Source organism: Lagopus muta, chromosome 9 (assembly GCF_023343835.1).
Source record: "Lagopus muta isolate bLagMut1 chromosome 9, bLagMut1 primary, whole genome shotgun sequence".
In the NCBI taxonomy this organism is placed as follows: domain Eukaryota; kingdom Metazoa; phylum Chordata; class Aves; order Galliformes; family Phasianidae; genus Lagopus; species Lagopus muta.
Window position 1 is genome coordinate 16,229,283 of NC_064441.1, and position 24,595 is coordinate 16,253,877.

Genomic DNA, 24,595 nt, shown 5'->3' on the forward strand with positions numbered 1-24,595 from the left:
ATTGCATACTAAAGGAGGATCTGTGCTTCCTCCCCCCCCGCTGCTTCTTTCTCCTCCTGTTTTTTCCCCACCTCAGCATGGTGCTGGGCCCCAGGAGGCCTGCAAGCACACAGAGCTTCCTACCAAGGCTGTCACTTGACTGACAGCAAAAAGCTTCTGAGAGATGGACGAGCGTGAGTAGGTGGGCAGAGGGAGAAAGGGGAGAAAGGCACAGTGTGCAGCAGCCCCACATCCTGCTGGGGCAGGAAGGCACCAGGCTGTGCATTCACAGCTAGGCAGGGTGCAGAGCAGCTCCTTGTGCAGAGCTGTGTGATACTCCAAAGCCCTGCTAGCAACGCTGCTTGCTGTGGGACCATTCTCTGGGCACACAGCACCTGTCAGGGGGATGCTGTGTGGGTACCACAGTGTTCACCAGCGCTTCAAAACGAACAGAAAACAAATGGTGAATGCAGGGGGGACCAGCGATCTTTCTGTGATCAGTTGCTCCACTGCTGCCAAGCACGGCCAGGGCTGGATCCCAGTGTGTGCTGTGTGCTGTGGGCAGGGTCAGCCCGAGTGCTGCTGCAGCTGGTGTGGCCGTGTGGGCTGTATGTGCTGAGGTGACCCTGAGTGAGGAAGCAGCAATTGTTTTGGCACGGCTTCTTTCACACATTTCTAACAGCCAAAGTGCAGTGGATTTGGTTCAACTGGGACCATTTCTGTTGTTATATTTACAAGCCTGTTTTGTATTGTCCATGTTTATTCTATCTGAAAAAATCTCTAAATTAAAGGGGCATCAATATACTTGGAATATTTTAGAGGTTTCAAAGCATGTCGTAATTGATGACAACTGACGTTTCTGTCATTGCAATAGAAACCACCCAGTCTTTTGCAACCCCACACCATTTACCCTAACATGAAGGTGGGAGACTCACATCATTGGAACCGAGCCCTGCCTGCTTTGGGGTGTAATAATAACGGAACAATTCCTTCTCTTCCTCTTAATTAAGCCGAGAATTCGCATCGATAATTAAAGTCAGGAAGCGCAGAGTTTAACAATGGCACGGCCGTGCTGCTTCCAGCCCCCCGCCCCGACAGGCGCTCCAAACTTTCGCCGTGTGCGGGCCCAGAGGCTGGCGTCGCTCCCCGCTCCTCCGGTTCTGCTCGGAGCTGCCCCGTAATTCGGAGCCGAATTGGTAGCGGCGAGTTTGAGAGCTGTGCTACGGGCGGGCAGAGAGCGCGCTGCCGGAGCTCGCCCACATTAAAGCAGTGAGAGGTACTTTTCTGAGGCAGGAACGCGATGGTAGCAACATAACCGCAGCGGGTGCGGGGGCTGCTCGACCCCAGGCGCGCGGCGCTCCGGCGCGGGGCAGCGGGGCCGCAGAGGCGCTCGGCGCGGCCGCCAGGTGGCGCTGTTGCCCAGCGGTGGGGCGGCGCGGGCGCTGCGGGGCCGCTCTCTGCCCGATGCCCGCAGTTCCCGGGCGCCGCGCGGTACCGGGAGGGGGCGGGTTCTCCTCGCGACTTTTTGTGATTTCTTTACTCAGTTATTTGTTTGTCCGTCCGCGCGTTCTTCCTTCCTCCTTCGTCTTCCCCGCTCGCGGGCTCCTCGGGCCGCACCGCTCCCGGCCCCGCCGCCCGCTTTGGCCACCGCACAGAGGGGCGGAGCGGGGCGGGGCCGGCGGCGCGGGGCGGGCGGCGATTGGCGGCGGCTCGGCGGCTCGGCCCGCCCCTTGGCAATGCCTATGCCCGCGCGCCCATGCGGGCGTTATTCCACTGGGATGGCGCGGCCGGGCGGCATGGCCGGGGTCCCCGTCGGCGCGCTCCTCCCGCTCCTCTTCGGCGTCTGCGGGGCCGTCACCGGCTCCCGCGTGTACCCCGCCAACGAAGGTGAGGCGCGGCCGCCCCGCGGGAAAGTTCGGTGCCGGCGCCGGTCCCTCCGCCCCACGGGCCGCGCGCTCCCGGGCGCTTCCGCGGGCCGGGGCCGGACAGGTGCGCGGGGCGGAGCGCGAGTGCCGCGGACCCCGCGCCTTTCGCCCCTCTCACCCCTCTCACCCGGGCCGGGGCCGCCGCCGCCGTCTCGCGCGGCTCTCCCCGGAGCGGCGGCGGGCGGGTGCCCGGGGAGCGGACGCGGCGCGGGACGGGGCGGGAGCGGGAGCGGGAGCAAGACCGCCCTTAGGCGCCGGGGTCCCGGCAGCGCTCCGCCGAGCGTCCGAGGCGCCGCTCGTTCACCGTCCGGAGCTCCGCTCGCTCCCCCTGCCGCCCCGCGCCGCCCGAGCGGCTCCAGCGAGCGGCCCTGCCCCGCGCCGCGTTACTTCCCTGGGCGCCCCGCTCCGAGCCCCGCGTGGAGCTGCCCGGGACTCGCGCGCTGAGCGCTCGCCCCTGCGCGGTGTTCCCGAGTGCGGCCGGAGCGTAACGCGCTGTTTTGCCTCTCCGCAGTGACCCTGCTGGACTCCCGCTCGGTGCAGGGAGAGCTGGGCTGGATCGCGAGCCCGCTGGAAGGAGGGGTAAGTCCGCCGCTATCGGATCGCGAGGGCAAAGGGGGCGATTAGTGCGTTTCGGAGTGCCCTAATGGCGCGATTACCGCTGATTGCGGCGGGGAGGTCGGGTTTCGGCCCGGGCTCGCGGAGTGAATTACTCTTTGTTGGGGAAACTCTATACTCCCTTCGGATGGCTCTGTCATGGAAGAGGTAAAAACCAAAAGGGCAGAAAAGAGGTTTCGGAATTAAGGGATCGGTTCAGGCACGGGCTTAGGTGCCTATTTGAAGGTGAAATACCAACGAGAAACGCGATCCGGCGGCTGAACCGGCGGTCCTGGCTGTAATTACTGCGTCTGGGGACTGGCTCCGCCGGGCCGCGCTGCGCTCTGGCTCTGCCGCTCGCGGGCACGACGCGGGTCGGGGCTGCCGTCGGGTTGGCGCGGTGCGTTGGGCTCCCGCTGGGTACCTGCAGCGCGCAACCTGTGCCGCCCGGGTCTTTTGGTGCGCTTTTCATAAAGAGGTGATTGCTGTGCTTCCCTGCGGTCCGGTGACAGCAGAAGCCTCACTTGGAGGCGGCCGGGGCTCCGCGCGGCGCTGCGGAGTGGCTGCAGGCAGGAGGGCAGGGTGCCCGCAGTGCGAGCCGCTGCTGCGGTCCGTGGGACGCGGGGCGCTGCGGCTGGGGCTGGCAGGGTCACCGCGGTGTGCGGTTAGAAGGGGCTTTCTTCCTGAAAGAGAGCAGCTTAAGAAAAATGCAGGCAACGCACACTAATCGTTAATAACCATAATAAAATAATTAAAAAAAGCCCACCTCTCAAATCCTTTTAGTATGAGATGACTAAAGCAGCTTAGTTACTTTTCTTTGAGCACCCTAAGTCACACTGGGTGAAAAATAAGTGCTGAAAGATCCAGACCCAAACACAACAGAGTGCTGGGGTCTTTGGGAACCTACGGGTTTAGTTCTGTGTGTGTGTTCCTGCTTGTAATTAGAAGAGAGCTAAGGAAACAGCAGCGGGTGGAAGGAATCTGAGGTTGTGCTGGTTGGCGACGTATTATGCATAAGCTCTGAATAGCCATAGCATGGGAGAAAGGGGGATTGTTTGGCTCCTCCATTGTTGTTCTGCCTGAACTTGACTACAGCCCGGCTGGGGCTGAGCCTGGCACACTGAGCTCCGGAGCACGGTGCTGAGCGGCAGCCCTGCAGGCTGCGCTGCGGTGCCCACTGGTTGCAGCCCTCAGCCTGCACAGCTGCCAGGAGCAGCTCTGCCTTGGGGAGGGCTGTAGGGCTGCAACCCAGGACGGGCAGCTGTGTGAGCAGGGTCTGTCCTGCAGCTCTGCAAGGGGAACCTGCGCTGTGGATGAAAGTAGGACCCAATGTGTAAGTTTCAATAAGTCAGTGATGAATTGATGACCGGGGAGAGCTTTGTTACTATTAACTGTTGAATTCTCCCTTTCCCCATGTCTTCCCTGAAAGCTCCATGCAAGCTGGAGAAGGAAGCGCGCGCTCTCCTTGTGGACGTGACTGGTTTCACTAAACCTACATACGTGTGTTCTATTTTTAAGCCAGTAGTGAAAAATTTAAGAGTACATGGTCTGCTCTGAGAGACAGTGCTTGCAAAGCGTTTATTTTAGCTTCGTGTGCTGCAGATTTATTTCAGGCAGCAGCAGTGAACTCTCTCCTTTATCTTCCTGGGAAGACCCTGTCCTTCAGCACCAGTTTATCTGTGTGCACCTTCTCTATTCCAGGAGATGTGCCTCTGCACCCCTGCCAGTTCCTGAGGTGTGAGGGCTGCGTGAGTAAGACGGGTTAGAGATAAACGCTGCCATTTAGCAACGCCTGGCTGTAATCAAATGTATAGTAGCCCTGGAGGAATTAATGAATTGCAGTATAAACGTCATTAATGATTTTCTCTTGCGTTTCACAGTCGAAAAGCAGGTTTTGTGCCCAGAATGTTTTACTTTGCATCATTAAACCGTGAGAAGAGTTGAGTTATGAAAGTTAACTTTTTGCTTTCAAGCTGAAATTAAGCCTTTGCCCATGTACTTGGAGTTACAAACCATTTACAGTGGCTGGAAGACTTGGGGCTCTGGTCGCTTTCAGCTCTGGCGGGGAGATGTGCTTGCATTTGGTTTGTGTGTCCATGAAGTAAGAAACGTTTGCTGTGTGCTGGGAGGCAGGGCTGTGCTGAGGTCCTGAGCAAGGCTCGCTGAGTGTGGCTGCAGCCTCAGCAGGCTCTGCGTGGAGCCCTGTGCAGCATCCTCCTTTGTATGAGCGTGCTGAAGGAAATCCCGTCCGCGAGTATTGCTTCCCTCTGCTGCTTCCTTTCTCTTCTACCACACACGGATAGGTAGCATAGACGGGCCGCAAGCAGAATAGAAACTGATGGATCATAAAGACAATGTTGCAACAGTAAACTAGCTCTGTGGCAGCTGTAAATTAAATAACTGTCTTCTCACTAACACTGTGTTACACTTTACATTGATAGATGGCTTTTTAAGATTTATTTTTTCCTTTTTCTGTGAAAAGTCATGGCATGCTGAGTATTGATTTCCCCCGCCCCGTCCCCTGCTTCCATTTTAATTTGCAGTTATAGCTGGGCAGCGAATAAAATATTATTTGCTCTGCTCCTAGTGACTCATGGTGCTAACTGCTGTCTTTCTATAAATGGATTCAGCTAAGCTGGAATCTCTTTAAGTAAAAATCACTCTCATATGAGCAGTCCTTGTGAGCAGAGTGCAGGATCTTATACTAGAAGGCCCTTAACATTAAGAAGGCTTTTGTTTGTCGGAGCCATGGCTTCAGAACAGCACTTCTGGGAAGTCTCTCTAAAGTTTCTGATGGATTTTTTTTTTTCTTTTCTAAGGATGATTTTTATATGCTTTTTTGTATATCCTCCGAACTCAAGCAGGCATTGTCTAATACATGCTGCCTTTTGTTGTTGCTCTTGTTGTTCTGTGAAGAAGGATTTCTCTTAAACCAAAGCACTGTGGGGATTTTACTAGAAGTATCTTGCCAAGGCCCCTCTTCTTCCCACTCCAGGAAAGCACTGTGGTGAACTTTCTTGTATCGCAATCTCTAGAACATTGTGGGGTTGGTTGGTTTGTTTGTTTCCAAAGCTCTTGCTTATGTTTTCTTTCTCTTTAAGTTCCTCATCCAGAAATGGTTTAGGGCAAGATCTCTTCTTTGCATGCCTTCCTTGGATTGCAGGTATCGGTGCTTCATAATTATGTTGCTTGTTGGTTGGGCACTTCTGAAGGAGGTGCCTGAACTTGATTGAAGAGTGGAAGAGTTCTAAAATGTGGTGCCAGCCCAGCATGGTGGTTGGAAGCTCTCAGAAATAACCAGGGCTGGTTGAGCAGTTTAAGAGCCATGGTGGTGATGCCAGAAATGTGGGTGTTACTCCATCTCTGTCACGTGATTTTGCTGCCTGCTGCTCGTGTACAAAGAGGGGTTCACATTTGCTGCAGAGGAAACACCAAGGCTGGTGTTGTGCTACCAGTCTGTGAAGTGCTGCATGTGCCCTGATCCAAGTTGGGTCCTGGGGGCTGAGCTGTTCAGTCTTATCTGGTTTGGAGCCTGCCTCTCTTCAGTGGGCTTCTCATTGAATGTCCAAGGAGTTGAGGTCTGGCTTTGGAGTGATAGATGTGTTTATTTATTTGTTTTCCTTCAGCAGAAAAAAATGCCATCTCCCTGTTAGTTGTGTAAGGGCAGGTTAATTTTACTGTGAATGTCTGTTGCTTCTTTTGAATACTGACGCATTTCTGCTCTTTCTTCTTGACAGTGGGAGGAAGTAAGCATAATGGATGAGAAAAACACTCCGATCCGCACCTACCAGGTCTGCAATGTGATGGAGCCCAGTCAGAATAATTGGTTACGAACTGATTGGATTCCCCGTGAGGGGGCTCAGAGGGTATATATTGAAATCAAGTTCACACTGAGAGACTGCAACAGCCTGCCAGGTGTCATGGGAACTTGCAAAGAGACTTTCAACCTCTATTACTATGAATCAAACAATGACAAGGAGCGTTTTATTCGAGAGAGCCAGTTTGCCAAGATCGACACCATTGCTGCTGATGAGAGCTTCACCCAGGTGGACATTGGCGACAGGATCATGAAGCTGAATACAGAGGTGCGGGACGTGGGACCTCTCAGCAAGAAAGGGTTTTACTTGGCTTTCCAGGACGTCGGTGCCTGCATTGCTTTGGTGTCTGTTCGTGTCTTCTATAAGAAGTGCCCCCTGACAGTTCGAAACCTGGCACAGTTTCCAGACACCATTACTGGCGCTGATACATCCTCTCTGGTGGAGGTTCGTGGCTCCTGTGTCAACAACTCGGAAGAGAAGGACGTGCCAAAAATGTACTGCGGGGCAGATGGTGAATGGCTGGTACCCATTGGCAACTGTCTGTGCAATGCTGGCTATGAAGAACGCAATGGTGAATGCCAAGGTAAGATGAGCCATATTGTACTTTTCATTAGGGCTTAGTTGAATACATAATTGGATTGGAGATGAGAGTAAATGGAGTAAAGCCAGTAATTAGCAGCCCCTGTGGGATGCAGTGGGACAGAGGGGTTTAATGAAGGAGTCCAACAGCTCCAGGTGGCAAGGCTAAAAATTATGTAATGCAAAGCAAATGATACTGCCATAATAGGCAGAAGGCAAAATGGATTTTGCAGCAGGCACCTAAATTTGCATTGGTCTGCAACAGCCACCAAAATGTGTGTGACTGCAAAGCAGTGCAGCTGAGCTGCCGTCATTTAAAGTGACAATTCTTTTAAGTTTCCCTTGGATAATGCAGTGGGATAAGAACCAGTCAGGAGGAGGAAAGGAGGGGAAAAAAAAGAACAGCGGCAGTTTTAGCTGCATTATTTTCCCCCTTTGAGAAGGGGAAGTCTTTGGTGTTTAACTTGTTGCAAATTTTTAGTGCTAAATAACCTTTTGATATTTGACACTGCTGCCTTTGTTCAATATTTTCATTTCTCAGAGGGTTTCCATTGTCAGCTTAATAATGGAGGTGCTAGGATACTCTTAGAAATGCTGAAAGTCTGCTCCCCCCCTGCATCCTATGTACTGCTGAATTAGGGATTAAAGTTTATATAAAAGACAAATTGTCCTAAAAGGGGGGGGAAAACACCCTCAAAAACCTAGGTTCTCTTCATCTCTCCTTTCTGGAAAAAGTAGTAGAAGGTTAAGGAAGGAGAGAAGAGTTTATAAATAAAAAATCTTTGGCCTCAGCTTCTAAACTCTTGCTTGTGTAAGCGTAAACGAAGATGAAATTTGAAATGCTTTTGCACAGTTCAGTGGCCTGAATTCTGCCAGGTGCTGAATTGAAGGTGCTGTGTGTCTTAGTGGATTTGTACCCATGTTTTTGGAAAAGGTGGTTTGGAGCTAAATGTCTTGGCTTCACGTCCCATTGGTGCATTTTTCAGCAGGTCCTTATTTAGTGGGGACTGAGAACAAGCTAGCAAAGCAAGCGTCTGACTGCCTTTGTGCTGAACTCCTGTGAGAATGCTGTCTTTTGAACGGCCTACTTGATTTCTTTTAAATCACAATTTGCACATGAAGCTCATTACTGCATACTGAAATTAAGCTTTGGCAGGAAAGAAGTTCTGAGTGCAAACCTCTGCCTTCATTTGTGGAGTTTTTGCTAGATGGAAAAAATCTTAAGTGCCTGTTGGCAACGAAATTACCATGGGCTGTAGTGAGCATTGGGAAATGAACAGCATCAGGAAGGGGCATCCTGTTTGGGGTAAAGGACTGCCTTTGGAGTTCTGTGAGACAGAAGCTCAAAAACCTGCATACAATTGAAGATGCAAACCTGCAGATGTGGCGCTGAGGGGGCGCTGCTTAGGAGAGCCACGGGAGGCTGAGGAAGTGTTGCTGTCTTCAGATAGATTGGTGACTTCTAGGCAAAGCATCTTGACACATTAACAGTCTGGGCTGTGAGAGGAGGAAGCGAATGGGGGGAAAAGCATCCTGGTTTATTGCATGGAAATGATTGTGCCTTCTTCTGAAGGCCTGCTGGGTCAGCCCCGGGTCACACCGATTGACACACATCTCACGCTTTTCCTCGCCAGCGGCCCGGACGTGGTATGAGCTCGTTGTGTAACGAGTTCTGCCTTCTGCAAGGAAGGTGTTCAGGTTTTGCTGGTGGGCGGTGGTGGGAGTGGGCTGTTTTTTTTTTCTGTCGTTGGACTGGACCTTGGGGCTGAATGTGCATGGGCAGGTACCTGCTGGGCTCAGGAAACCGGGCAGCCTGTCTGTGCGGCTGGAGGAGGGCCAGGCTGCATCACGTTTGCAGCTGAGAAGGAAACTTTCTGTCTTCCTGGGTTTGCCAGAGTCAGGCTGGCCCGTGCCAGTTCTTCTCGGAGGACTTGAGCCAGCAAGTAATTGGAAAGTGCTAAACCCATTTCATCAGTGGTTACTTGTGGTTTCCTCTTTCAGCGTTTGCCGTTCCCCAGCCAGAACGGTTCACCAGGAAGCTCCTCTGGTTGCCGGAGCCCCGCAGAGCCGAGGCGCGCTGCCGCCCGTGCTGCCTGACGCCGCGGCTGTGGCACGCAGCCGGCCCCTGTCCTGCCCTCTGCCACCACGCAGCTGGGCTGGGTCTCACTTGGCCGGACACTGGGCTGGGGGCGTGAAATGAGGAGCATTCCTGTGGGTTTGGAGCAAGGACGGGGGGAGGAAGGGGAATGTGAGCTTGTGAAAGGCGATAAAAGGATGCCAGGCTGGGCCTGGAGCTGGTGAGAGGGTTCCACCCCAATTGTTTTTCAATGGGCTGGCTATGGCAGGACAAATACAAGGGGAGGTCAGAGGTTGTCCGTTTCCTCATCCATCTTCCCCCATGATCCTTGGGTCAGAGTTAGGATTGATTAAGACTTTAGATGTTTGACAAAAGCTTGCTGGGCAGAAGAGGCTCAGGGCAGCAGAGCGGGGCCCGCACTTGTTGCAGAGCCACGGGAGACCTCGGTGCTCCCAGACCTGCATCATCCCCCACACGGCCCCTGAGAGCTGCCTGGGCTTCAAGTTCATTCAGCCCTCTGGGTTTTAAACAAGAGATATTTCCTTGAGCTGCGTTTAGTTAATATCTGCTCTGTGTAGGAGAAGCATAATGGGAAGATGCTTCCCTGCTAAAGCGCCTCCCGTAGCAGATGTTAATGACACTCTGACCTTGACCAGGATGTATGGAAAAAATGGCGTGTGTTGTATGGAGGTGTTTGGAAATGATTGCACAAAGCCTGTCCTTCAGTCAAACAACTGCTGTTTTTTTCTGCTGACTTTGATAAATCGCCTCGCTGAACTTCCAAGGGTTCGTATGGAATATGAATATAGGGAAAATGTGTATAGAATATATACATGCACACGTATAGACACACAAAAGCCCAGAGCAGGGACAGAAGAGAGCCGAGTGTTTAATTCCTGCTTATTTTGCTTCAGAGGTGCCTTGGGAGTACTTCCTCAGCACTGTCTTGTTCACTGGAAATACAAGAGGAGCGCTGATTGATTTCTGACGGCTGATGTGTGCTGTGAACTCTAACGTGCTGTGGATCTGTAGTTGTACAGATCTTCCCAGAACTTCTCGTGCTAATGGCTGTCCTTTAGGAGAGCACAAATGTGGAATATTGTTGATGGAACTTGAAGCTGTCCCAGCTCGTGACGCATCTCGCGGCTGAGGTGCTTTAGGGCAACGTTGAGACATAATTTTGAGATTTGCTTGTACGCGTCATTGTTATGCAGATGGTTTTGTTACACAATTAATATATTGTGGTTTGCGTTTAGTTCTGATTTCCTTATGATAAAACACATCCTTTAAACTCAGATTGGAGGAAGGGGGAAACAAGCAGGAAGGGAGAGAAGGCAGATTAAAGAAGCCATAGACTGTAGCCATCTGTGATGGTTTTGATGCTGTGAAATTACAAATCTCAATTTTAGACCTGCCATTTAATATAAATATGTGAGACAGTTGAGATTTTTACTGTGATATTGTAAAGGTTATGAGAGCCAACAGCTTTGTCTTCATCTACACTTGCTTTTTTGAGTTGTGGATCGGCCAATTTGGCAGAAAATCCAGTGTCATTTAAATATGGCTAGCTCCCGTTTTCCTATCACTGCTGTTTTTAGAATTTTCCTTCTAACTTTGATAAAAGCATCCCTAAGAAGCAATAATTTGAACGATAAGATTCTTTTTATCTCAGAGGCTTTGAAGAGTGACTGTGATCATTGAGAGCAGCAGTTTGGTTTATATCAGAAGATTACAGTTTAATTATATATTTTTTCTGTGATAAGATTTTTGGATGGTGGGTTCTGTCAGGGCAGGGAAGTGAAATAATTTGTGTGTGCTTTCCCGTTTGAGTCAGTCGAGTTGTTGTTTTGTCAGAACAGCAGTGATGAACACATTATGCTTTAAAGGAGCTGAGAAGAGGGGAAGCTACCAGGAGAGGCATGGCAGCTGTACCCAAACACAGCCTGTCTGAGCCAAACTTAGCTGGTGCTTCTCTCTGTTTAAAAGCTGATTTGGTTATGCTATGTTCTGAGGGAGCTCAAAAGGTCTTCCAAAGGTTGCTCCCAGGTTTTTTTATTTTTTGTACCAAGTGGGATATTTTAAGATCCTCCATTTAAATGTTGTGCAGACTCTGTAATGCTTTCTTTCCCAGGAAGTCAAGCCACAACTGTTATCAAGCAACTCTGCCTTTATGTATTCCTTGGGGAAGGGCTCATACCACTTCTTTCCAAAGTGCTGCCAGAATTTCAGCTGCTACATGGCAGAGCAGAATCTGTCCCTTATTCTGTGTGCTTTGGAGAAGAGGCAGCTCAATAGGGTATGGTCCTCTCAGTTAAAGAGAGATGAGCTGTAGTAGTGTGAATTCCACGGCAGTTCTAGGCAGTCTGTGAGGTGTGTACACCCTGGTTGTTGTTGTTTTGTTTTTAAGTAAAATAAGGTAAACAAAAACTTTCCAGACAACCTGTCTTGTGTGTGATGACTCCAGGATTTAGATCTTGGCTGTGGAGGGGTTATTATCTGCCTAATAACATGCTCCGCTGAGCTTGGTCTTTATTGCACTTGAGAAGTGATTAAAGAAGTGCTCAGCAGTGCGCTTCAGTCTTCGGAGGCTGCATCAGAAAGCCCCCCAAACTTGTGAGATGAGGATCTTATCTGGCTTCATTGCATTATGCTGCATCCTTTTGATATGTTGTGAGGAGCAGGTGAGGTCACCCACTTTCGTGAATCAGAGACAATTAGCACTCCCATGACTAAATGGACATTCATTTTATGAATATTCAGAGCCTGTTTCACCTCCCTGGGAAGCAAACATGTTGGTTCCCTTCTCTTTCCTCTCCTGGAGACTGAGGAAGCTCTCCCTGTGAATGGGGATTGGCAGCTGTCGGATGACTTGTCTTTTGCATGCAAGCAAACTTCTCATTTCCATCTCTTGTATACACCCTCATGCAAAGTAGCACACCCATTTCACAAAGGAGATAAGAGCTTCCTTTGGAAATGCCAGCCAAAATCTCCTTCTGTTTATGCAGGGCTCAAAGATTTGGATTTTATGCAAATGATTCTGTTTTGATTTAAATTCTTTGTTTAAGAGAGAGTGTTATATTTGTGCTGTGTGCTCCTTGTGTCCTGGGTCTCCCTTTGGCTGTGTCTGGCTGTCGCTTTCCCAGTCCTGCAGCCCTCCTACTTGCTTCCAGCTGGTGCAGGAAAGCTCTAAGCTCCGGAGCACAGCGTTCCTTGCAGAAGCAGCTGCCAGAGGTGCTGGCAGGATGGTGTCCTGCCTGCTGGGGCTGCAAGCTCCGGGCTGTGATCCTCTCGGGGTATTCACCAGTGACCTCAGAGCCCTGCTCTAGCTCCAGCTCAATTGGAGTAACGGGCAAAGTCAGGCAGTGGGATCCCTTCTGACCTGTAAGCATATGCACACACGTGTCCCCTAAAGCCTCACACCGTGCAGTGTTAGCAGAGCATGGAGCTGAGGTGTGCCACAGCCCCATTGCAGTGCCCTTGGCACGGCCAGCTCGGCTGCTGAGTGCCCCAGCCCGTGGCTGCAGCCTGGAGCAGAGGGGCCGTGGCGGCTGGTAGCACTTGGGTAAACATGCACAAATGAAACTGTGGTCTGTATTTACCGAAAGAAAACTGTCTGTGAGAAAAGTTCTGCTCTCCTAAGCCTTGTGATTACACAAGGGCCCGTATTTGGTTTTATTTTTGGTTTTAGTGGCTTTCTGTTCTTTTTAACTTTTCTTTATTTCAACTTTACTTAAAATTGCCTTTGGCTTGAAATAAAGCTGAGGCTCATTAAGTGCTCCCAAAACACGGGCTTGTTCAGAACAGATTTGTTGAAAGGTTTATTGATATAAGCTAGAACACATGCTGCATGAACGTACCGTATTTCTTTAAAGTACCATTTTTCATTTTGTGTCTTTATAAATCAGTGGTATGAAACTGGGACCCTGATTGTGTTGGGGCTACATCCTATAACAAACAAAGGGGAGAAATGAGATTGTGGGGGTTTTCATTTATTTCCTTCTTTTTTCTTCTTGCTTCTTTCTTTTTCTGGATGCCCAATTAGTGTTTAACTTGAAGGTAATTTCACAGGGGTAGTAAAGTGCGCAGTGTGAGACCTTGTGGCATAATTAAACGGAGGAAAGGCTCTTTAAAACAACAAAGGAACGTGCAAAAACTTTGGTTTTGCCCTAATAGTCACCCAGAAAGAGAGACCATGCTGTTTAAAGTACAATATGGATGGGCCATTAAGGCTTTAAAAAAAAAGCCATACTGTGCAGTTGCTGTTTTCTTTAGTTCCAGGAGTTGTGGGTACCTAGAGAAAAGCCAGCTCCCAGGTCTGCCTGTTTGTGCTTTTGTTTTTGGGGGTGGGTTCCAATCTCAGTGGGTTTGTGGAGCTGCAGTCGGTGCTGCAGGGCTGCTGTAGCAGCAGAGGTTTGCTGAGGATGTGCTGCAGGAGCTGTGCTGTGGGCAGGCTGGCGCTGCTGGGCCAGGAAGGCCGTGTCCCAGAGGCACGCAGGGTGTCTGTGGCAAACTGGGCCAGAGGAAAGCTTGTCTGGCTCTGCCTGGTGTCCCAGCCACAAGACAGCTTTTTTCTTTTCCTCTCTTCCCTCCCCCTTACTCATCAAAAGGAATTGGTCACCTTCTAATCAGCTACCAGTCCTGCATGCTGGAACTCCTGAAGATGCCGTTTAAATCAGGCAATCGATAACTATCGTTTCTCCTTGTGCATGTGGATACTTTGTACAGCCACAGTTCAAAGCTGCAGTACAGTGTCTTAATTACTCAGATAATCCTGTTTGCTTGTATTTTTAAACTATGAAGCGCTGGGTAATTATTCAATTCTTAATAGAAGGCAAATGGCAATGTAAACAATAATTAGGATGTTAGACTAATGCGCTTCAAAGCAAATTGGATTTTTTTTCATACCGTTCAGCATGAAGTCCCATAAAGCTAACAATTTAGTGGCGAGGAAACAAGATCCATTTTGTTCATATTTTATGGCATTATCTCTCCATGCCTGGTTCCTGTGAGCAGCAGTTGACCTGCTGTGACGTGGCCCTGTGTTGGGCTGTGCTCCCACGGTTCCAGCAGGTTCATGGCCCCTGCAGGCCATGCTTGGTGTCATGGCCTTCCTCTGCCTCTGGTCCAGATCCGCTTTGACCTTCTTAGGCTTTGGAGGCTGGACTGCATGCTGTGGTAGAGCTGCAAGGTTGCATCTCCCGCTTGGAGAGCTCTCCTGGTCTTCGCAGCTCCTCTCCAGTTGTGCAATAAGCATAACACAAGCCGTGAGCTCTCAACTGATTTCTTTGCTGTCTGTAAATCTCATGGATATAGCATATATGGGAACTTCCCCAGACAATGAAATCCTGTCATCATATCTGTTCCTTAAGTTGCAGGCAGCCTGTGGTCCAAGCTGATGGGTTGGCAGAGGTATCCACCATGCCGTGTGGCTCTCCTGTGCACTGCAGGCAGGCGAGCCATGGCCAGGGCTTTGTCTGGCTGCACCCCCTCAGCACTGAATGGACTGAGCAGCCAGCTTTATTTTCCCTATTATCAGCATTAAGAAAGGCCAAAATGTTCTCCAGCACTGATGCTGAATTACAGGAATTGAATTACAGAAACTTAATTTTCAGTAGACTTCATTTTTATTCTGAGAAGGGGTAGGAGAGGGTAAGCAGTGGAGCACTTGAAGAGGTTTTGGTGGTGTTTTCTGATACTAGTGCAAGCTATCTCTGTATTAAAATGTGCACTTAAAGGGCGTGGATTTTTTTATTTTAAATCCCAGGGGCCTCTTGCCAGGCCACATTGTAATGGCATTAATTAACGAGTCTGCATTTCCATACATAAAACATCTCTGTCTGGGGAGAGGAGGAGCACTGTCAGCCAGAGCTTCTGTGAACTTGGAGCTTGAATTCATTTGTTTTTGGGCTTAAATGTTTCTGTAGTTGAAAAAGAGGTGGCTGCTTTGAAAACAGTTCCCCTTTGAAGTCCCCGGGCTGGCAGTGCCTGGGGCAGCTGGCAGGCATGGTACCATGTGAGAAGCACAGATCAATACCTTCCCTGCCCTGCTCCCCGGTGTGCAGTGCTGCCCCAACCGGTTTTGGGAGCTATTGCTCGCGGGGCGCATCCAGCTGGGATGGCGTGGTCCTGGGCCTGCTCTCTTTCAAGGAAGGCCCTTGGAAAATGGGTTCCGGGAACTGATGGCTTTGGAAAGAGTTTGCTTTTTTTTCTTCTTCTTCTTACAACTCCTGTAATTATGGAGTGGATTAGAGGGAAGGCGAGGAGATCAGTAGGAGGGCACAAGTTGCCTGAACTTCTCTTCAGATGTTGGAGTACTGCATGTTGTTGAACTGCTCCAATCCGTATAGAAGATTTCTTTGTGCTTTTTCAAGAGACAAGTAAACAGAAATTAAGAAGCATGTGTGTGGGCAGTCCCTACTGCTTCACAGAGATACTCGGGGGCAGTAGCTGCTGGATAATTATAGCAGGAGGTGCTTTGATACAGCCGTGTTTGCTGACAAGCTGAAGAAGGTGGTTCTGGCTTCCCCCAGCCTGCTGTGTGCACCTTCAGTCCCGTGCTGGTACCTGCCAGGAGCTGAGGGATGCCGCCCTGCCCGTGGCTTTCTGCTCAATAAGCCCCTATGCTCTGATGAAGCACCCATGAGGTCTGTGCCAGGGGTGCCCCTGTGCCAGGAGTAGCAGTGCCAATCAAAGACTCCTGCATCTAATGATGTTCAGGCAGTGCAAGCACTTCAGCTGTCACCTGAGCCATTCTGAAGTGGAGACAGTTCCCTGGGAGGCTTCCTGTGGTCTTGTGCACCTGAGCTGCTGGGAGATTAGCTCAGCTCTGTTGCTGTTTCTTCTTAGTGGCTTTGGTCTTTGCATTTTGCACACCTGCCAACATCCTCCTAATCTCTGAAGTACTGAAACACAGCTATTAGGTTGGCACATTTTGTCCACTCGTAATTAGTTCTTGGATTTCCTCATTTATTTTTGTGGTGATCAGAAGTGTCCAGGGTAGAGCTAATAAGAAGCTGAAATCAAGACCAGGTCCCTTTACACGCTCCACCTGCTCATTAATCAAGGACTCTGCAGTTAATGAGTACTTTCCAGGTAATATTTAATCTCAGAGTAGCAATAGTTACACTTAATGCAAAAGAACTTCTTTTTCTGTTTGTTACTGAAGTTGTTCCCATGGCACGCTGGCAGCCTTGTTGCGTGCTGATCCCAGATACTTGCTCCTGTCATGCTGACCTATGTTTGGAAGAGTCCTGAAGAGCCATGACAACAGTGTTGGTTCCAGTGCTTTAGGCTGCACACAGCTTAGTGCTGGGTGGGTATGTGTATGCACAGATGTGGCTGATGAAGGACATTGTTCAGTAACGCTTTGGTTTGAAGGTTCTAGGCAAGGGGAGAGTTGAGAGGAGTCAACAAAGATGTGAAGGCTGTGTGTGTCATTGAAGTGCACCATTAATCACCTGTGAGAATATTTCCGTTCTTTTGGCTGAATCTACCCATATGCAGATGCTTAATCCATTTAATTGATTCACCTTAAAAATTCTCAGTGCCTCATTTGAAGACAAGCGCTTGGTATTCAGTTTTAATGCACCCCAAATTAATGTATCCAGTGACCTTGAATTCCACACACCTAATAGCTTGGGAAAGAGAGCTCAAAGGGTTTGGAGCACTGTGAAAGCACCCATTTGGAGCTTTAAGGTAGGTGAAGCACTTTGATTTGTGAGAGACAGTAGAATAAAATTCTGTGTGCAGAGCTGGGGCAGAGGCAGGCAGACAGTTGAGCAGAGCCACGGCACGGCCAAGGAGAGCTGCCAGCCCTGGGGCAGGAGGCAGTGCCTGCTGGGATCAGCGAGCTGCAGGGGCCCTGGTGGAGGCTGAATGGAGCGGGTGCACCTAAGGGCTGATCCAGCACTGCAGGGCTGCGACCACAGCAACTTGTCCTAGCAGGAGCGGAGCAATCCCAGGGGAGTGTGGCCTTATGGAGTATCCTGTCTCCTTCCTGCAAGGCTGCACTGAACGGTGACTGGAAAAGGCTGGTCTTTTGGGTTCAGGGTGGGCTGTAACTGGTGTACAGAAGTGTGAGAAAGAAGGTCTCCTCTCTGTCTTTCATCCCGTTTTGCGTCTGGCTTGTTCTTCCATGTGAATGGAGATGCTCTGTAGCTGGAACTTGCACTGAGCTTTTAGCAGCTGCCTGCTCACTGTGGGCATGATTGTGAGAAGGAGCTCGGAGCTTTGCCCACCATGTTGCTTTACTTCTTCAAAGGTCACTATTAAGTCCTTTCTTGTGGTTGTGCATTTAGCTAGCCTTCTGCAGGGATCATGGTAATGTGACCTCTCCATACACCTGTATTAAGTTTGAGTTAAAAATGCACTGTGGCAGAGCAAAGGACAGGCATTTTTCCATGGGATTGTTGAGCTCTTTGCGAATGCCAAATGGCTTCAGTTAACTCTTGTGCAAACATTGCCTTTTATTTGACTTTGTAGTTTGCCCTTTGAAATACAAACATATTTGTGTCAATCAGCAAGTTTCCCTTCCGGACTTCTGGTTGACCCTGCACAAAGAAATGTGACTGTGCAATTATTAAAGGTGAGGCATTCGTTTTAACAAATGCTGAGTAATTCCCATTCAGTTGTCTCTGTGCCTCTGTATAAATGATGGCAAACTGCCCTTCAGCCAGCTGAGTAACAAGGAAGATAGGTGTTTGGAAGGAATAGCTCTTCAGAAATTTGCAATGTATTGTAAGCATTGTCTCACAGCAACTTGTGGGTAGGGCACGAAGAAACCTACCTGCTTCAGCTTAGATTGCAAGAGCCTTATTTGGGCTTTTAAAAGCAATTAGATCAGATATTACAGCTCTATCTCTCGGACAGAGTTATTGGGGAGTGTTGGAGTACAACAGAGAGCAGCATTTGCCCATTATAAAACAATCTGGAGTATGTGTATGTGATACTTGGCAACTTACCTAGTGTTCCTTACCATCAAAAAGACCAAAGACTTGCTATTCTCCTGCACCATAGCATTGGCAATAATTGGAACAAGGCTTTTAATGTTTCCCAGCAGTTTTTCCACGATGTGTAAGCATGGAGCTGGCAGGTGCCCCTGCCCTGATGGATTCCTGACTGGGAAGTAGTTGTCATCTGCAGCATGGGGGGCATGGATGAGTTGTGTGAAAGAAACACTCGGAAAATCAGACCTCACAGCTGTGTTTGGAGAAGTCCCCTGTTCTCTTCAGTTGTGTGGGGGTTTTTTTGTTTCTTTTCTTTTCTTTTTTTTTTTTTTTTTTTGGAAGCTCTTTGAAGAAACAAAAGCCTGGTATAAAACTAAATTCAAAATGTACACGTTACTGACAACGTGTGGAGTTACTGTGAGGATGGTGCAGCACTGCTCTGACCTGTCTTTTCTTTCTGTATTAGCTCATAATTCCTGCATCCTTCATCCAGCGTGCGTATAATTTCTTGAAGGAAATTGTTTAATGCCTGAATTCAGCAGACATGAATCTTGAAAGTACACCTTTGATAATAGATAAATACGTGTGATAAGGGGAGATGAATCTTCTTCAAGGGAGTGCTTTTCCTTTTTGCTCCTCAGAAACTTTTTTCAGAAGATAGTGGGTTCTGATTTTCCTGCTCATATCACCTGGCATGATTTTGGCTTTATTCCAGAAGGAAATACTTGAAATGCTAGGCGGTGTCTTTAACTAGACCAGATCTTGATTCCTGGATACACAGGCCAAAAGGGCACGAGGGCTGTGTTAGCATTTACTGCTCTGCTGTCTTCAAGGAGTTTGAATTTTGGACTTGCTTAGAGTTGAAGAGATCTTGAAATGCCTCACTTCATAAAGCAGAGGTGTGTGCAAGTTTGTTGTATAGATGGAGCTGGTAATGGGCAGGAAATAGTGGGCTTAAGTAGCAAAAAGAGCGGATTAAGTGAGATCTGAGGGGAAAAAGAAAAAACACAGTCATGGAGATCTGTAGTGCCAGTGCAGATTGCCCTGGGACATGGAATGATCAGTACTGGGGGGGTTTCAGAACAAGCTAGTGGAACTTCTGGTAGCATGGTTTGGGTACAGGCTATCCTCCTGTGGCGCAGGGGAATAGACTAGCCAGAGTGTGCACCTGCCTTTTGCATTGAATGCTCTTGCACAGTTGCTATGGGATCCCTCCATCTGTATCTTTATGTAGCTGCGACGCAGCCCTTTGAGGTCTGACCTAGAAATAGACCTGATCTCAATCTCTCGCAGCTCCTTTTCCTCAAGAGAAGCAGTTTCAGTCTGAGCAGGACTTGGCTCTGGAGCTCTGTCCCTGCATTTCAGTGTCCCAGCTCCCTGGGCAGGTGGCTCCCACTGACTGGAGCCAGAGTGGGCAGCGTGGAGGTGCTGATGCCTCTGCCACCTTGTTGAGATGCAGTGCTGTGTGCCTTGCTCTGTTAGTCTGTGCTGTGTTTGGACCTAATTTTGCGTTCCCTCCCACGCAGCTCAGGTATTTGGCAAATTTCTCAGCTTGTTGAAAGATGGCCTCCTGCTTGCAGATGGCAACTTTTTCTGTGCACCCAGGTTGGTCCTGATGTGCAGCATGTGCTTGCTTACAAGCTGGACGAACAGTATCTGCTAAGAAGGCATTGGCTGCTCGCATTGGCGTTTTCATGTCCGTGTGTTGGGATGTGGAGAAGGGACATTAGGATTGTTTACGAGGTCAGAGCTATAGCAAGCCTTGCACCTCCTTTGAGTTACGATATCATTACCTGAGCCGTGGGAACCAAGAAATAAAACCTCTTACTGTGAAATATGAGGAGAGCTTATGACTTTGAAGTATAGTGAGGAAGAAAAATGTACACTATATGTCCTAGTGCTTTTGTTTTTTCTGTTGCTGTGGGGTTGATTTTGTTTACCGGTTACACACAGAGAATAGATATGGCATTTGTTGAGGGCATTTTTGCTAGAGAAATACCCCTCTTACTCGTCCATTTCCTTTTGGATCATGCCAGGAAAAATGTTCCTTTCAAAAATGAATAAATTATTCAAGCTTACTTAAATAAACATGGCATTATTTCTCTACCTAGTGGTTGTATTTATGCAAGTCCAGTTCCTTTTTTTTTTTTTTTTTTTATTATACTACATTCTCCTTCTTGTCCTTGGACAGTATTTCTGCCCTGCTGTAAAGGGCGTTACTATGTTTGACCAAATGAGTGGTTGCATTAAATTGTTGTTTGAATGGAACATAGAGCACTGAAGCAATATTGATTAAGTTGATCATTCACAAATAAGCTCTAGCTGCTCTTGTCTGTTCTTGTCCTGAAAGCCACTAGCAGTTTTTTAGCAACTGAAAGCAGTTGATATCTGCACGCCCTATAGTTAGGGATCTCACAAAACCTATTTTGGCAGTTGTAATGTCATCCTTTGTAAGTACTTGTCTCCTAAGTCAGTTTTGTGAAATTAGATAACGCTATTGCAAGGTTAGGTATCTGCAGATGTGGAAAGAGTTTAAAAGTCATCGATAACAGAAAAACGTGTAGGTGTAAAAACTGGAATGAACGTGGGGTAGCAGGACAGAAAGATGCATTGCAGGCAGGAGGGGATGTAGCAAAGTCTGTCCCAGGAGAAACTGGGAGAAAACTGCCATGACAAAAAGCAGTAAACCAGCATTTGTCAAAGTTAACAGTTCAGTTAATAGTTCAGTTTCTTCAGAAAATGGATTTTGTGGTCTTGTTGGCTACTGTTATGTCAATAACTTGCATCAAAACTTCCTCAAGTCAGAACATCTGTTGCTGCCAATGGAAAGACTCCACTTGACTTTAATGTGCTTTGGACCAGTCCCAAAATGCAAATAGTTTTTCTCTCATCCTTTGAAGTCTTTAACATTTCATGGGCTCCCTTATGTTATTGGTAATTTGCACCAGAGGTATTTTGCATGCAAATGAAAGTTTGGCGGTAGCAACAACTGCATTTGTGAATATGCATGGAAGCACGCACACACGGATATCGGTAAAGCAAGTTCTGCTTTTCAGCATATGAAGCTAAGAGTTTCTTTGTCATAGTGGGCTGCTCACAGTGACTAGAGCTGTAATGTAATGTATTGACAAATACATATAAAAGCCTGCATAAAGCTGCCAAAATACTTTTTGATAAACCTGTATAGAGCCAATGGACCTTTTTTTGTAACTTGTGCATGTTAATGCATGTTCTCTATGTGAAAGCGGCACTTGTTGTTAACTTGCTACAGTCATACATCTAAACACTGTAATTGAACTTGAATTCACTATGGATTTATTTATTTACCAGATAGAGTAACTTCAGTCTGCAGTGCTGATTTTGTTTGGTAGCATGAACTCAGGAGCTCAGTGCGGAGCCACAGGCGCTATTCTTTGCAATGAGCGAGTTCTAGCAAGGTCTTAGGTTTTCATAAACTATAAGTGACAGATTGTAGTGATTTTAATATGAGCATTTTTAGGTGTCTTAGCTGATACAGACTCGTCTAGAGCTGGAACAGACTGATGTGTTCTTTTGCAGTACTCCTCAGCCACATATGCCTCAGTGCTTGGACTGTGTTGCTGCTGGGCTGTGCTCATGGGGACTGCTGGCCTGGGGCAGCACGAGGGGAGAGGGGAAAGTAATCTGCTTTTCTGATTGCCTGAAGACATGGGTAGGATCATCCTCTGAAGAGACACGGAACGTCAGCTACACAGAGTGATGCAGGAAGCCATTGCGTGTCAGGGGAACTCCATGTACAACTTGAAATGCCTTTCAGACCCGAGGCTGTTCTGTGGAGCTGTTGCTGGGAGCCTGGTTGTGACGAGGAGGTGGCAGCAGGAAGACAGCTGGGGTCAGCAGCAGCAGTGACCTGAGAAGTGATGGGAGCCCATGGCAGGGCTGTAGGGTGGGGTGAGCGCCAGGAGAGAGCAGCTGGGAGCTCCCACCTGCTTGTGGTTGGGTCTGCTCGTGTCTGAGGAAGGGATGTATGAACAGTGGAAAACTGAAAGGAGATTGTTGTAAACCAGTGTGATTGCTCAACCCTGAAAAAACACCAAAATAATTTCCTGTTGTCAGCAGAAGGCCTTTAAAGGAAAGAGATGTCTTTCTGGTTCTCTGCATTTATTTTGCAATGACCTAAGAAAATTTCATGTTGAGAAGGGAAGGCAAGGTGTGGTAAATACATTGGGGGGCAGTGTTGCTGGACATATATGTAGCTGCTGACTGCTGGGAACCTCGTGCAGCACAGCCACCAGCTACGTAAATGGCAGGCTGAGTACTTGAACTGTTATGGATAGGCTGGTTTGGTCCAAAAATCTTGGAAGGAAGAGGAGGCTGTGGGGCCCCGGGCCAGGTGCCGGTGGAGGCAGGTGTGGCAGGAGTGCAGGCCCTGTGTCAGCCGCCAGGCCGTCCCGTGCCTGCAGCTCCGCCACGCTGCAGGGCAGCACCTGCAGCTCCCAGCTCCCAGGCTGCTGCCACTGCCTTCAGCAGGATTTCTGCTCTGATGAGGCAGCACCGGTGAGTACACATCAGGAGGAGCCCGAGGCCGGCTCCTTTAATCCCTGAAGCCTGGAGCTTCTTGAGCAGCCCCCGATTGCGGCAAGGCTGTGCTTCCTCCTCAGCCTGGCTCCGCTTCGCCAGCTTGAGGCACAGCCCCAGGGAGGGTGTGGAGGAGCAAAGGAGAGACTGCGGCCTCCGCCCTGCCGGCTGCTCCCTTCAGACCCAGCTCTGGAGGCTTTCTGATTCATGTCCTGCACCATTCGCCTGAACATCCTGCCTGCCTTCTCTGAAGGCGGGTGGCGTCCCAGATTGCCGTGCAGCGCAGCTATAGTATTGTGAGTTCCTACCTCTGGTAGGGGCTGTGTGAGCGATGAGCAATGGCTGCTTTATTTGTGGCACAGCTTTGGCAGCAGGCACTGAAAGAGCAGCACCTAGCTGATTTTTGAACTCTCATCACCTGGAGTTAAAAGCTGATCTCAAACAGTCAGTGATGTCTGGCAGGTAAACAAGATGGCTGAATCTCAGCACATCAGATTGCCTTGTGGTTCTGGGGCACTGCTCAAACCATACTGTGATAACTGAGGGTGCCTGAAACTCATCCTGTGAACACCCTGGTGTTTTCCTGACTCTCAGGGAGTTACCAGAGGCCCAGTGGTGCAGTGCCAGCCAGGGCCTTTCCAGAAAACCCAAAACCCTAAGTGTGGGGTACTGCCCTGTTAGTACATGCAGTGTTACCTTAAGGCTGTCTCTTGTGAGGGCCAAAGTTGTCTTTGTAAGGAAATGATGCAGAGATGGCTTTAAACGTGCACAGCGTTCTTACCAATGACTTTAAACACTGAAAAAGCCTTCCTCGTTGTGGGGGAGGCTGACAGTGCTTCACTGTAGTCAGACTTGCAACATGTTTGAAATTTCAAGTCCAGAAGTAGAATTATTTTTCAAGCCTGAGTTACATACAGTGAGTTGTAAGTAGTGTCACTTGGCAAATGCAGAAAGGGGGTCAGAGGAGGGATGGCTGTCCTCCCTAGAAATGAGGCTGGATTCAGTGCAGAAACAGGCAGTTCACACAGTGTTCTGTCCCTTCTGGGCTTGTTTTCTCATTGTTGGTTTTGTTTTTTTTTTTTTAAATTTTATTTTTAAACACACTGGAGAATATTTAGGCTATCATCCCAGGATTTTTTTCCCACTGCCTGGAAGAATGTGTGTTGATGCTTAAATGAGAGTGACAGTGCCCACTTAATTGTGTTCAGACAGATTTTGGTAGTGCAGCACCTCCTGCACAGACTTTGCAGCACGTTTCCTGCAGCTGGCCCCCAACCTGCACAGAGACTTGAGCCCAGCCACCCTCAGCACAGTGCATTGCTCAGATCTCATTTCATGTTTGTCTTCTCTGCACGCAGCCCTTGGGTCTGATTCTCCCGTCTTCTAGCTTTTACAGCAGCGAAACACCATTAATTATGAGAATTTCAAGTTGCTGCTTAAATTTATGTTGGTGCTGATGTGAGAAGACTCGGCCTGTATGTTATTAAGCTGGTTTTATGAGAGTAGTGATCAGGCTGCTGAGTCATTATATCCATTTTACATTTTGAATTTTAATTGCTTTATGGAGCTTGTTAATTTTTGTTTAGTTTGCTGGTGGCTTATAAATGATTATCTTCTCTATCAAAAAATGCCGCCAGTTCTTTCATCACTGCTTCTGTATGGTTCGACACTTCCTACAAATATTCAGGCAGGACTTTACTCTAGATAACTATTATACTGCAGCTTTGAAAATACTGGGCAGCTTTGTTTTGCCTTGTTTTCCTCTCCCTGTTACCAGGAACAGATATCACTCCAACAACATGAGTAACAATTGGAACTTCTCAAGAATCGGCTAACGTGGGAGCTAAAACCGCCCAGGTGATGCATTCATAAGCAGAAGCGTATAAAGCCACATGAGAAGTCATTATGTCCACATTTTTAAGTCATTTGGAGGGGATGTATCACTGTTTATTTAAATACTCTTAGTGAAAAGCTGCTAGGAATACACAGCCTGTGTGTGGTATGCAGGTGACTCTGCGTGGGGGTTTCCAAAGGCAACTGTTCCCTGACGTTGCCCTACATGGGGAGTTTGAGACTTTCATTTCTGGATTACTCACTGCCCCTCTGTATTGCACGTTCACC

At 48.7% G+C, this 24,595-nt stretch overlaps 1 protein-coding gene across 4 annotated transcripts in view; it reads left to right on the forward strand.

Annotated features, from left to right (window-relative positions):
- Positions 1-1,740: 1,740 nt before the first annotated feature.
- The window catches only part of EPHA4 (EPH receptor A4), a 92,576-nt gene continuing 69,721 nt past the window's right edge, over positions 1,741-24,595 (forward strand). For all 4 annotated transcript variants that reach the window (XM_048954907.1, XM_048954909.1, XM_048954908.1 and 1 more), the window contains exons 1-3: positions 1,741-1,866; positions 2,416-2,483; positions 6,236-6,899. In XM_048954907.1, coding sequence (XP_048810864.1) covers positions 1,758-1,866; positions 2,416-2,483; positions 6,236-6,899 — 841 coding nt within the window. In that variant the 5' untranslated portion in view covers positions 1,741-1,757. The remainder of the gene's footprint in view (positions 1,867-2,415; positions 2,484-6,235; positions 6,900-24,595) is intronic.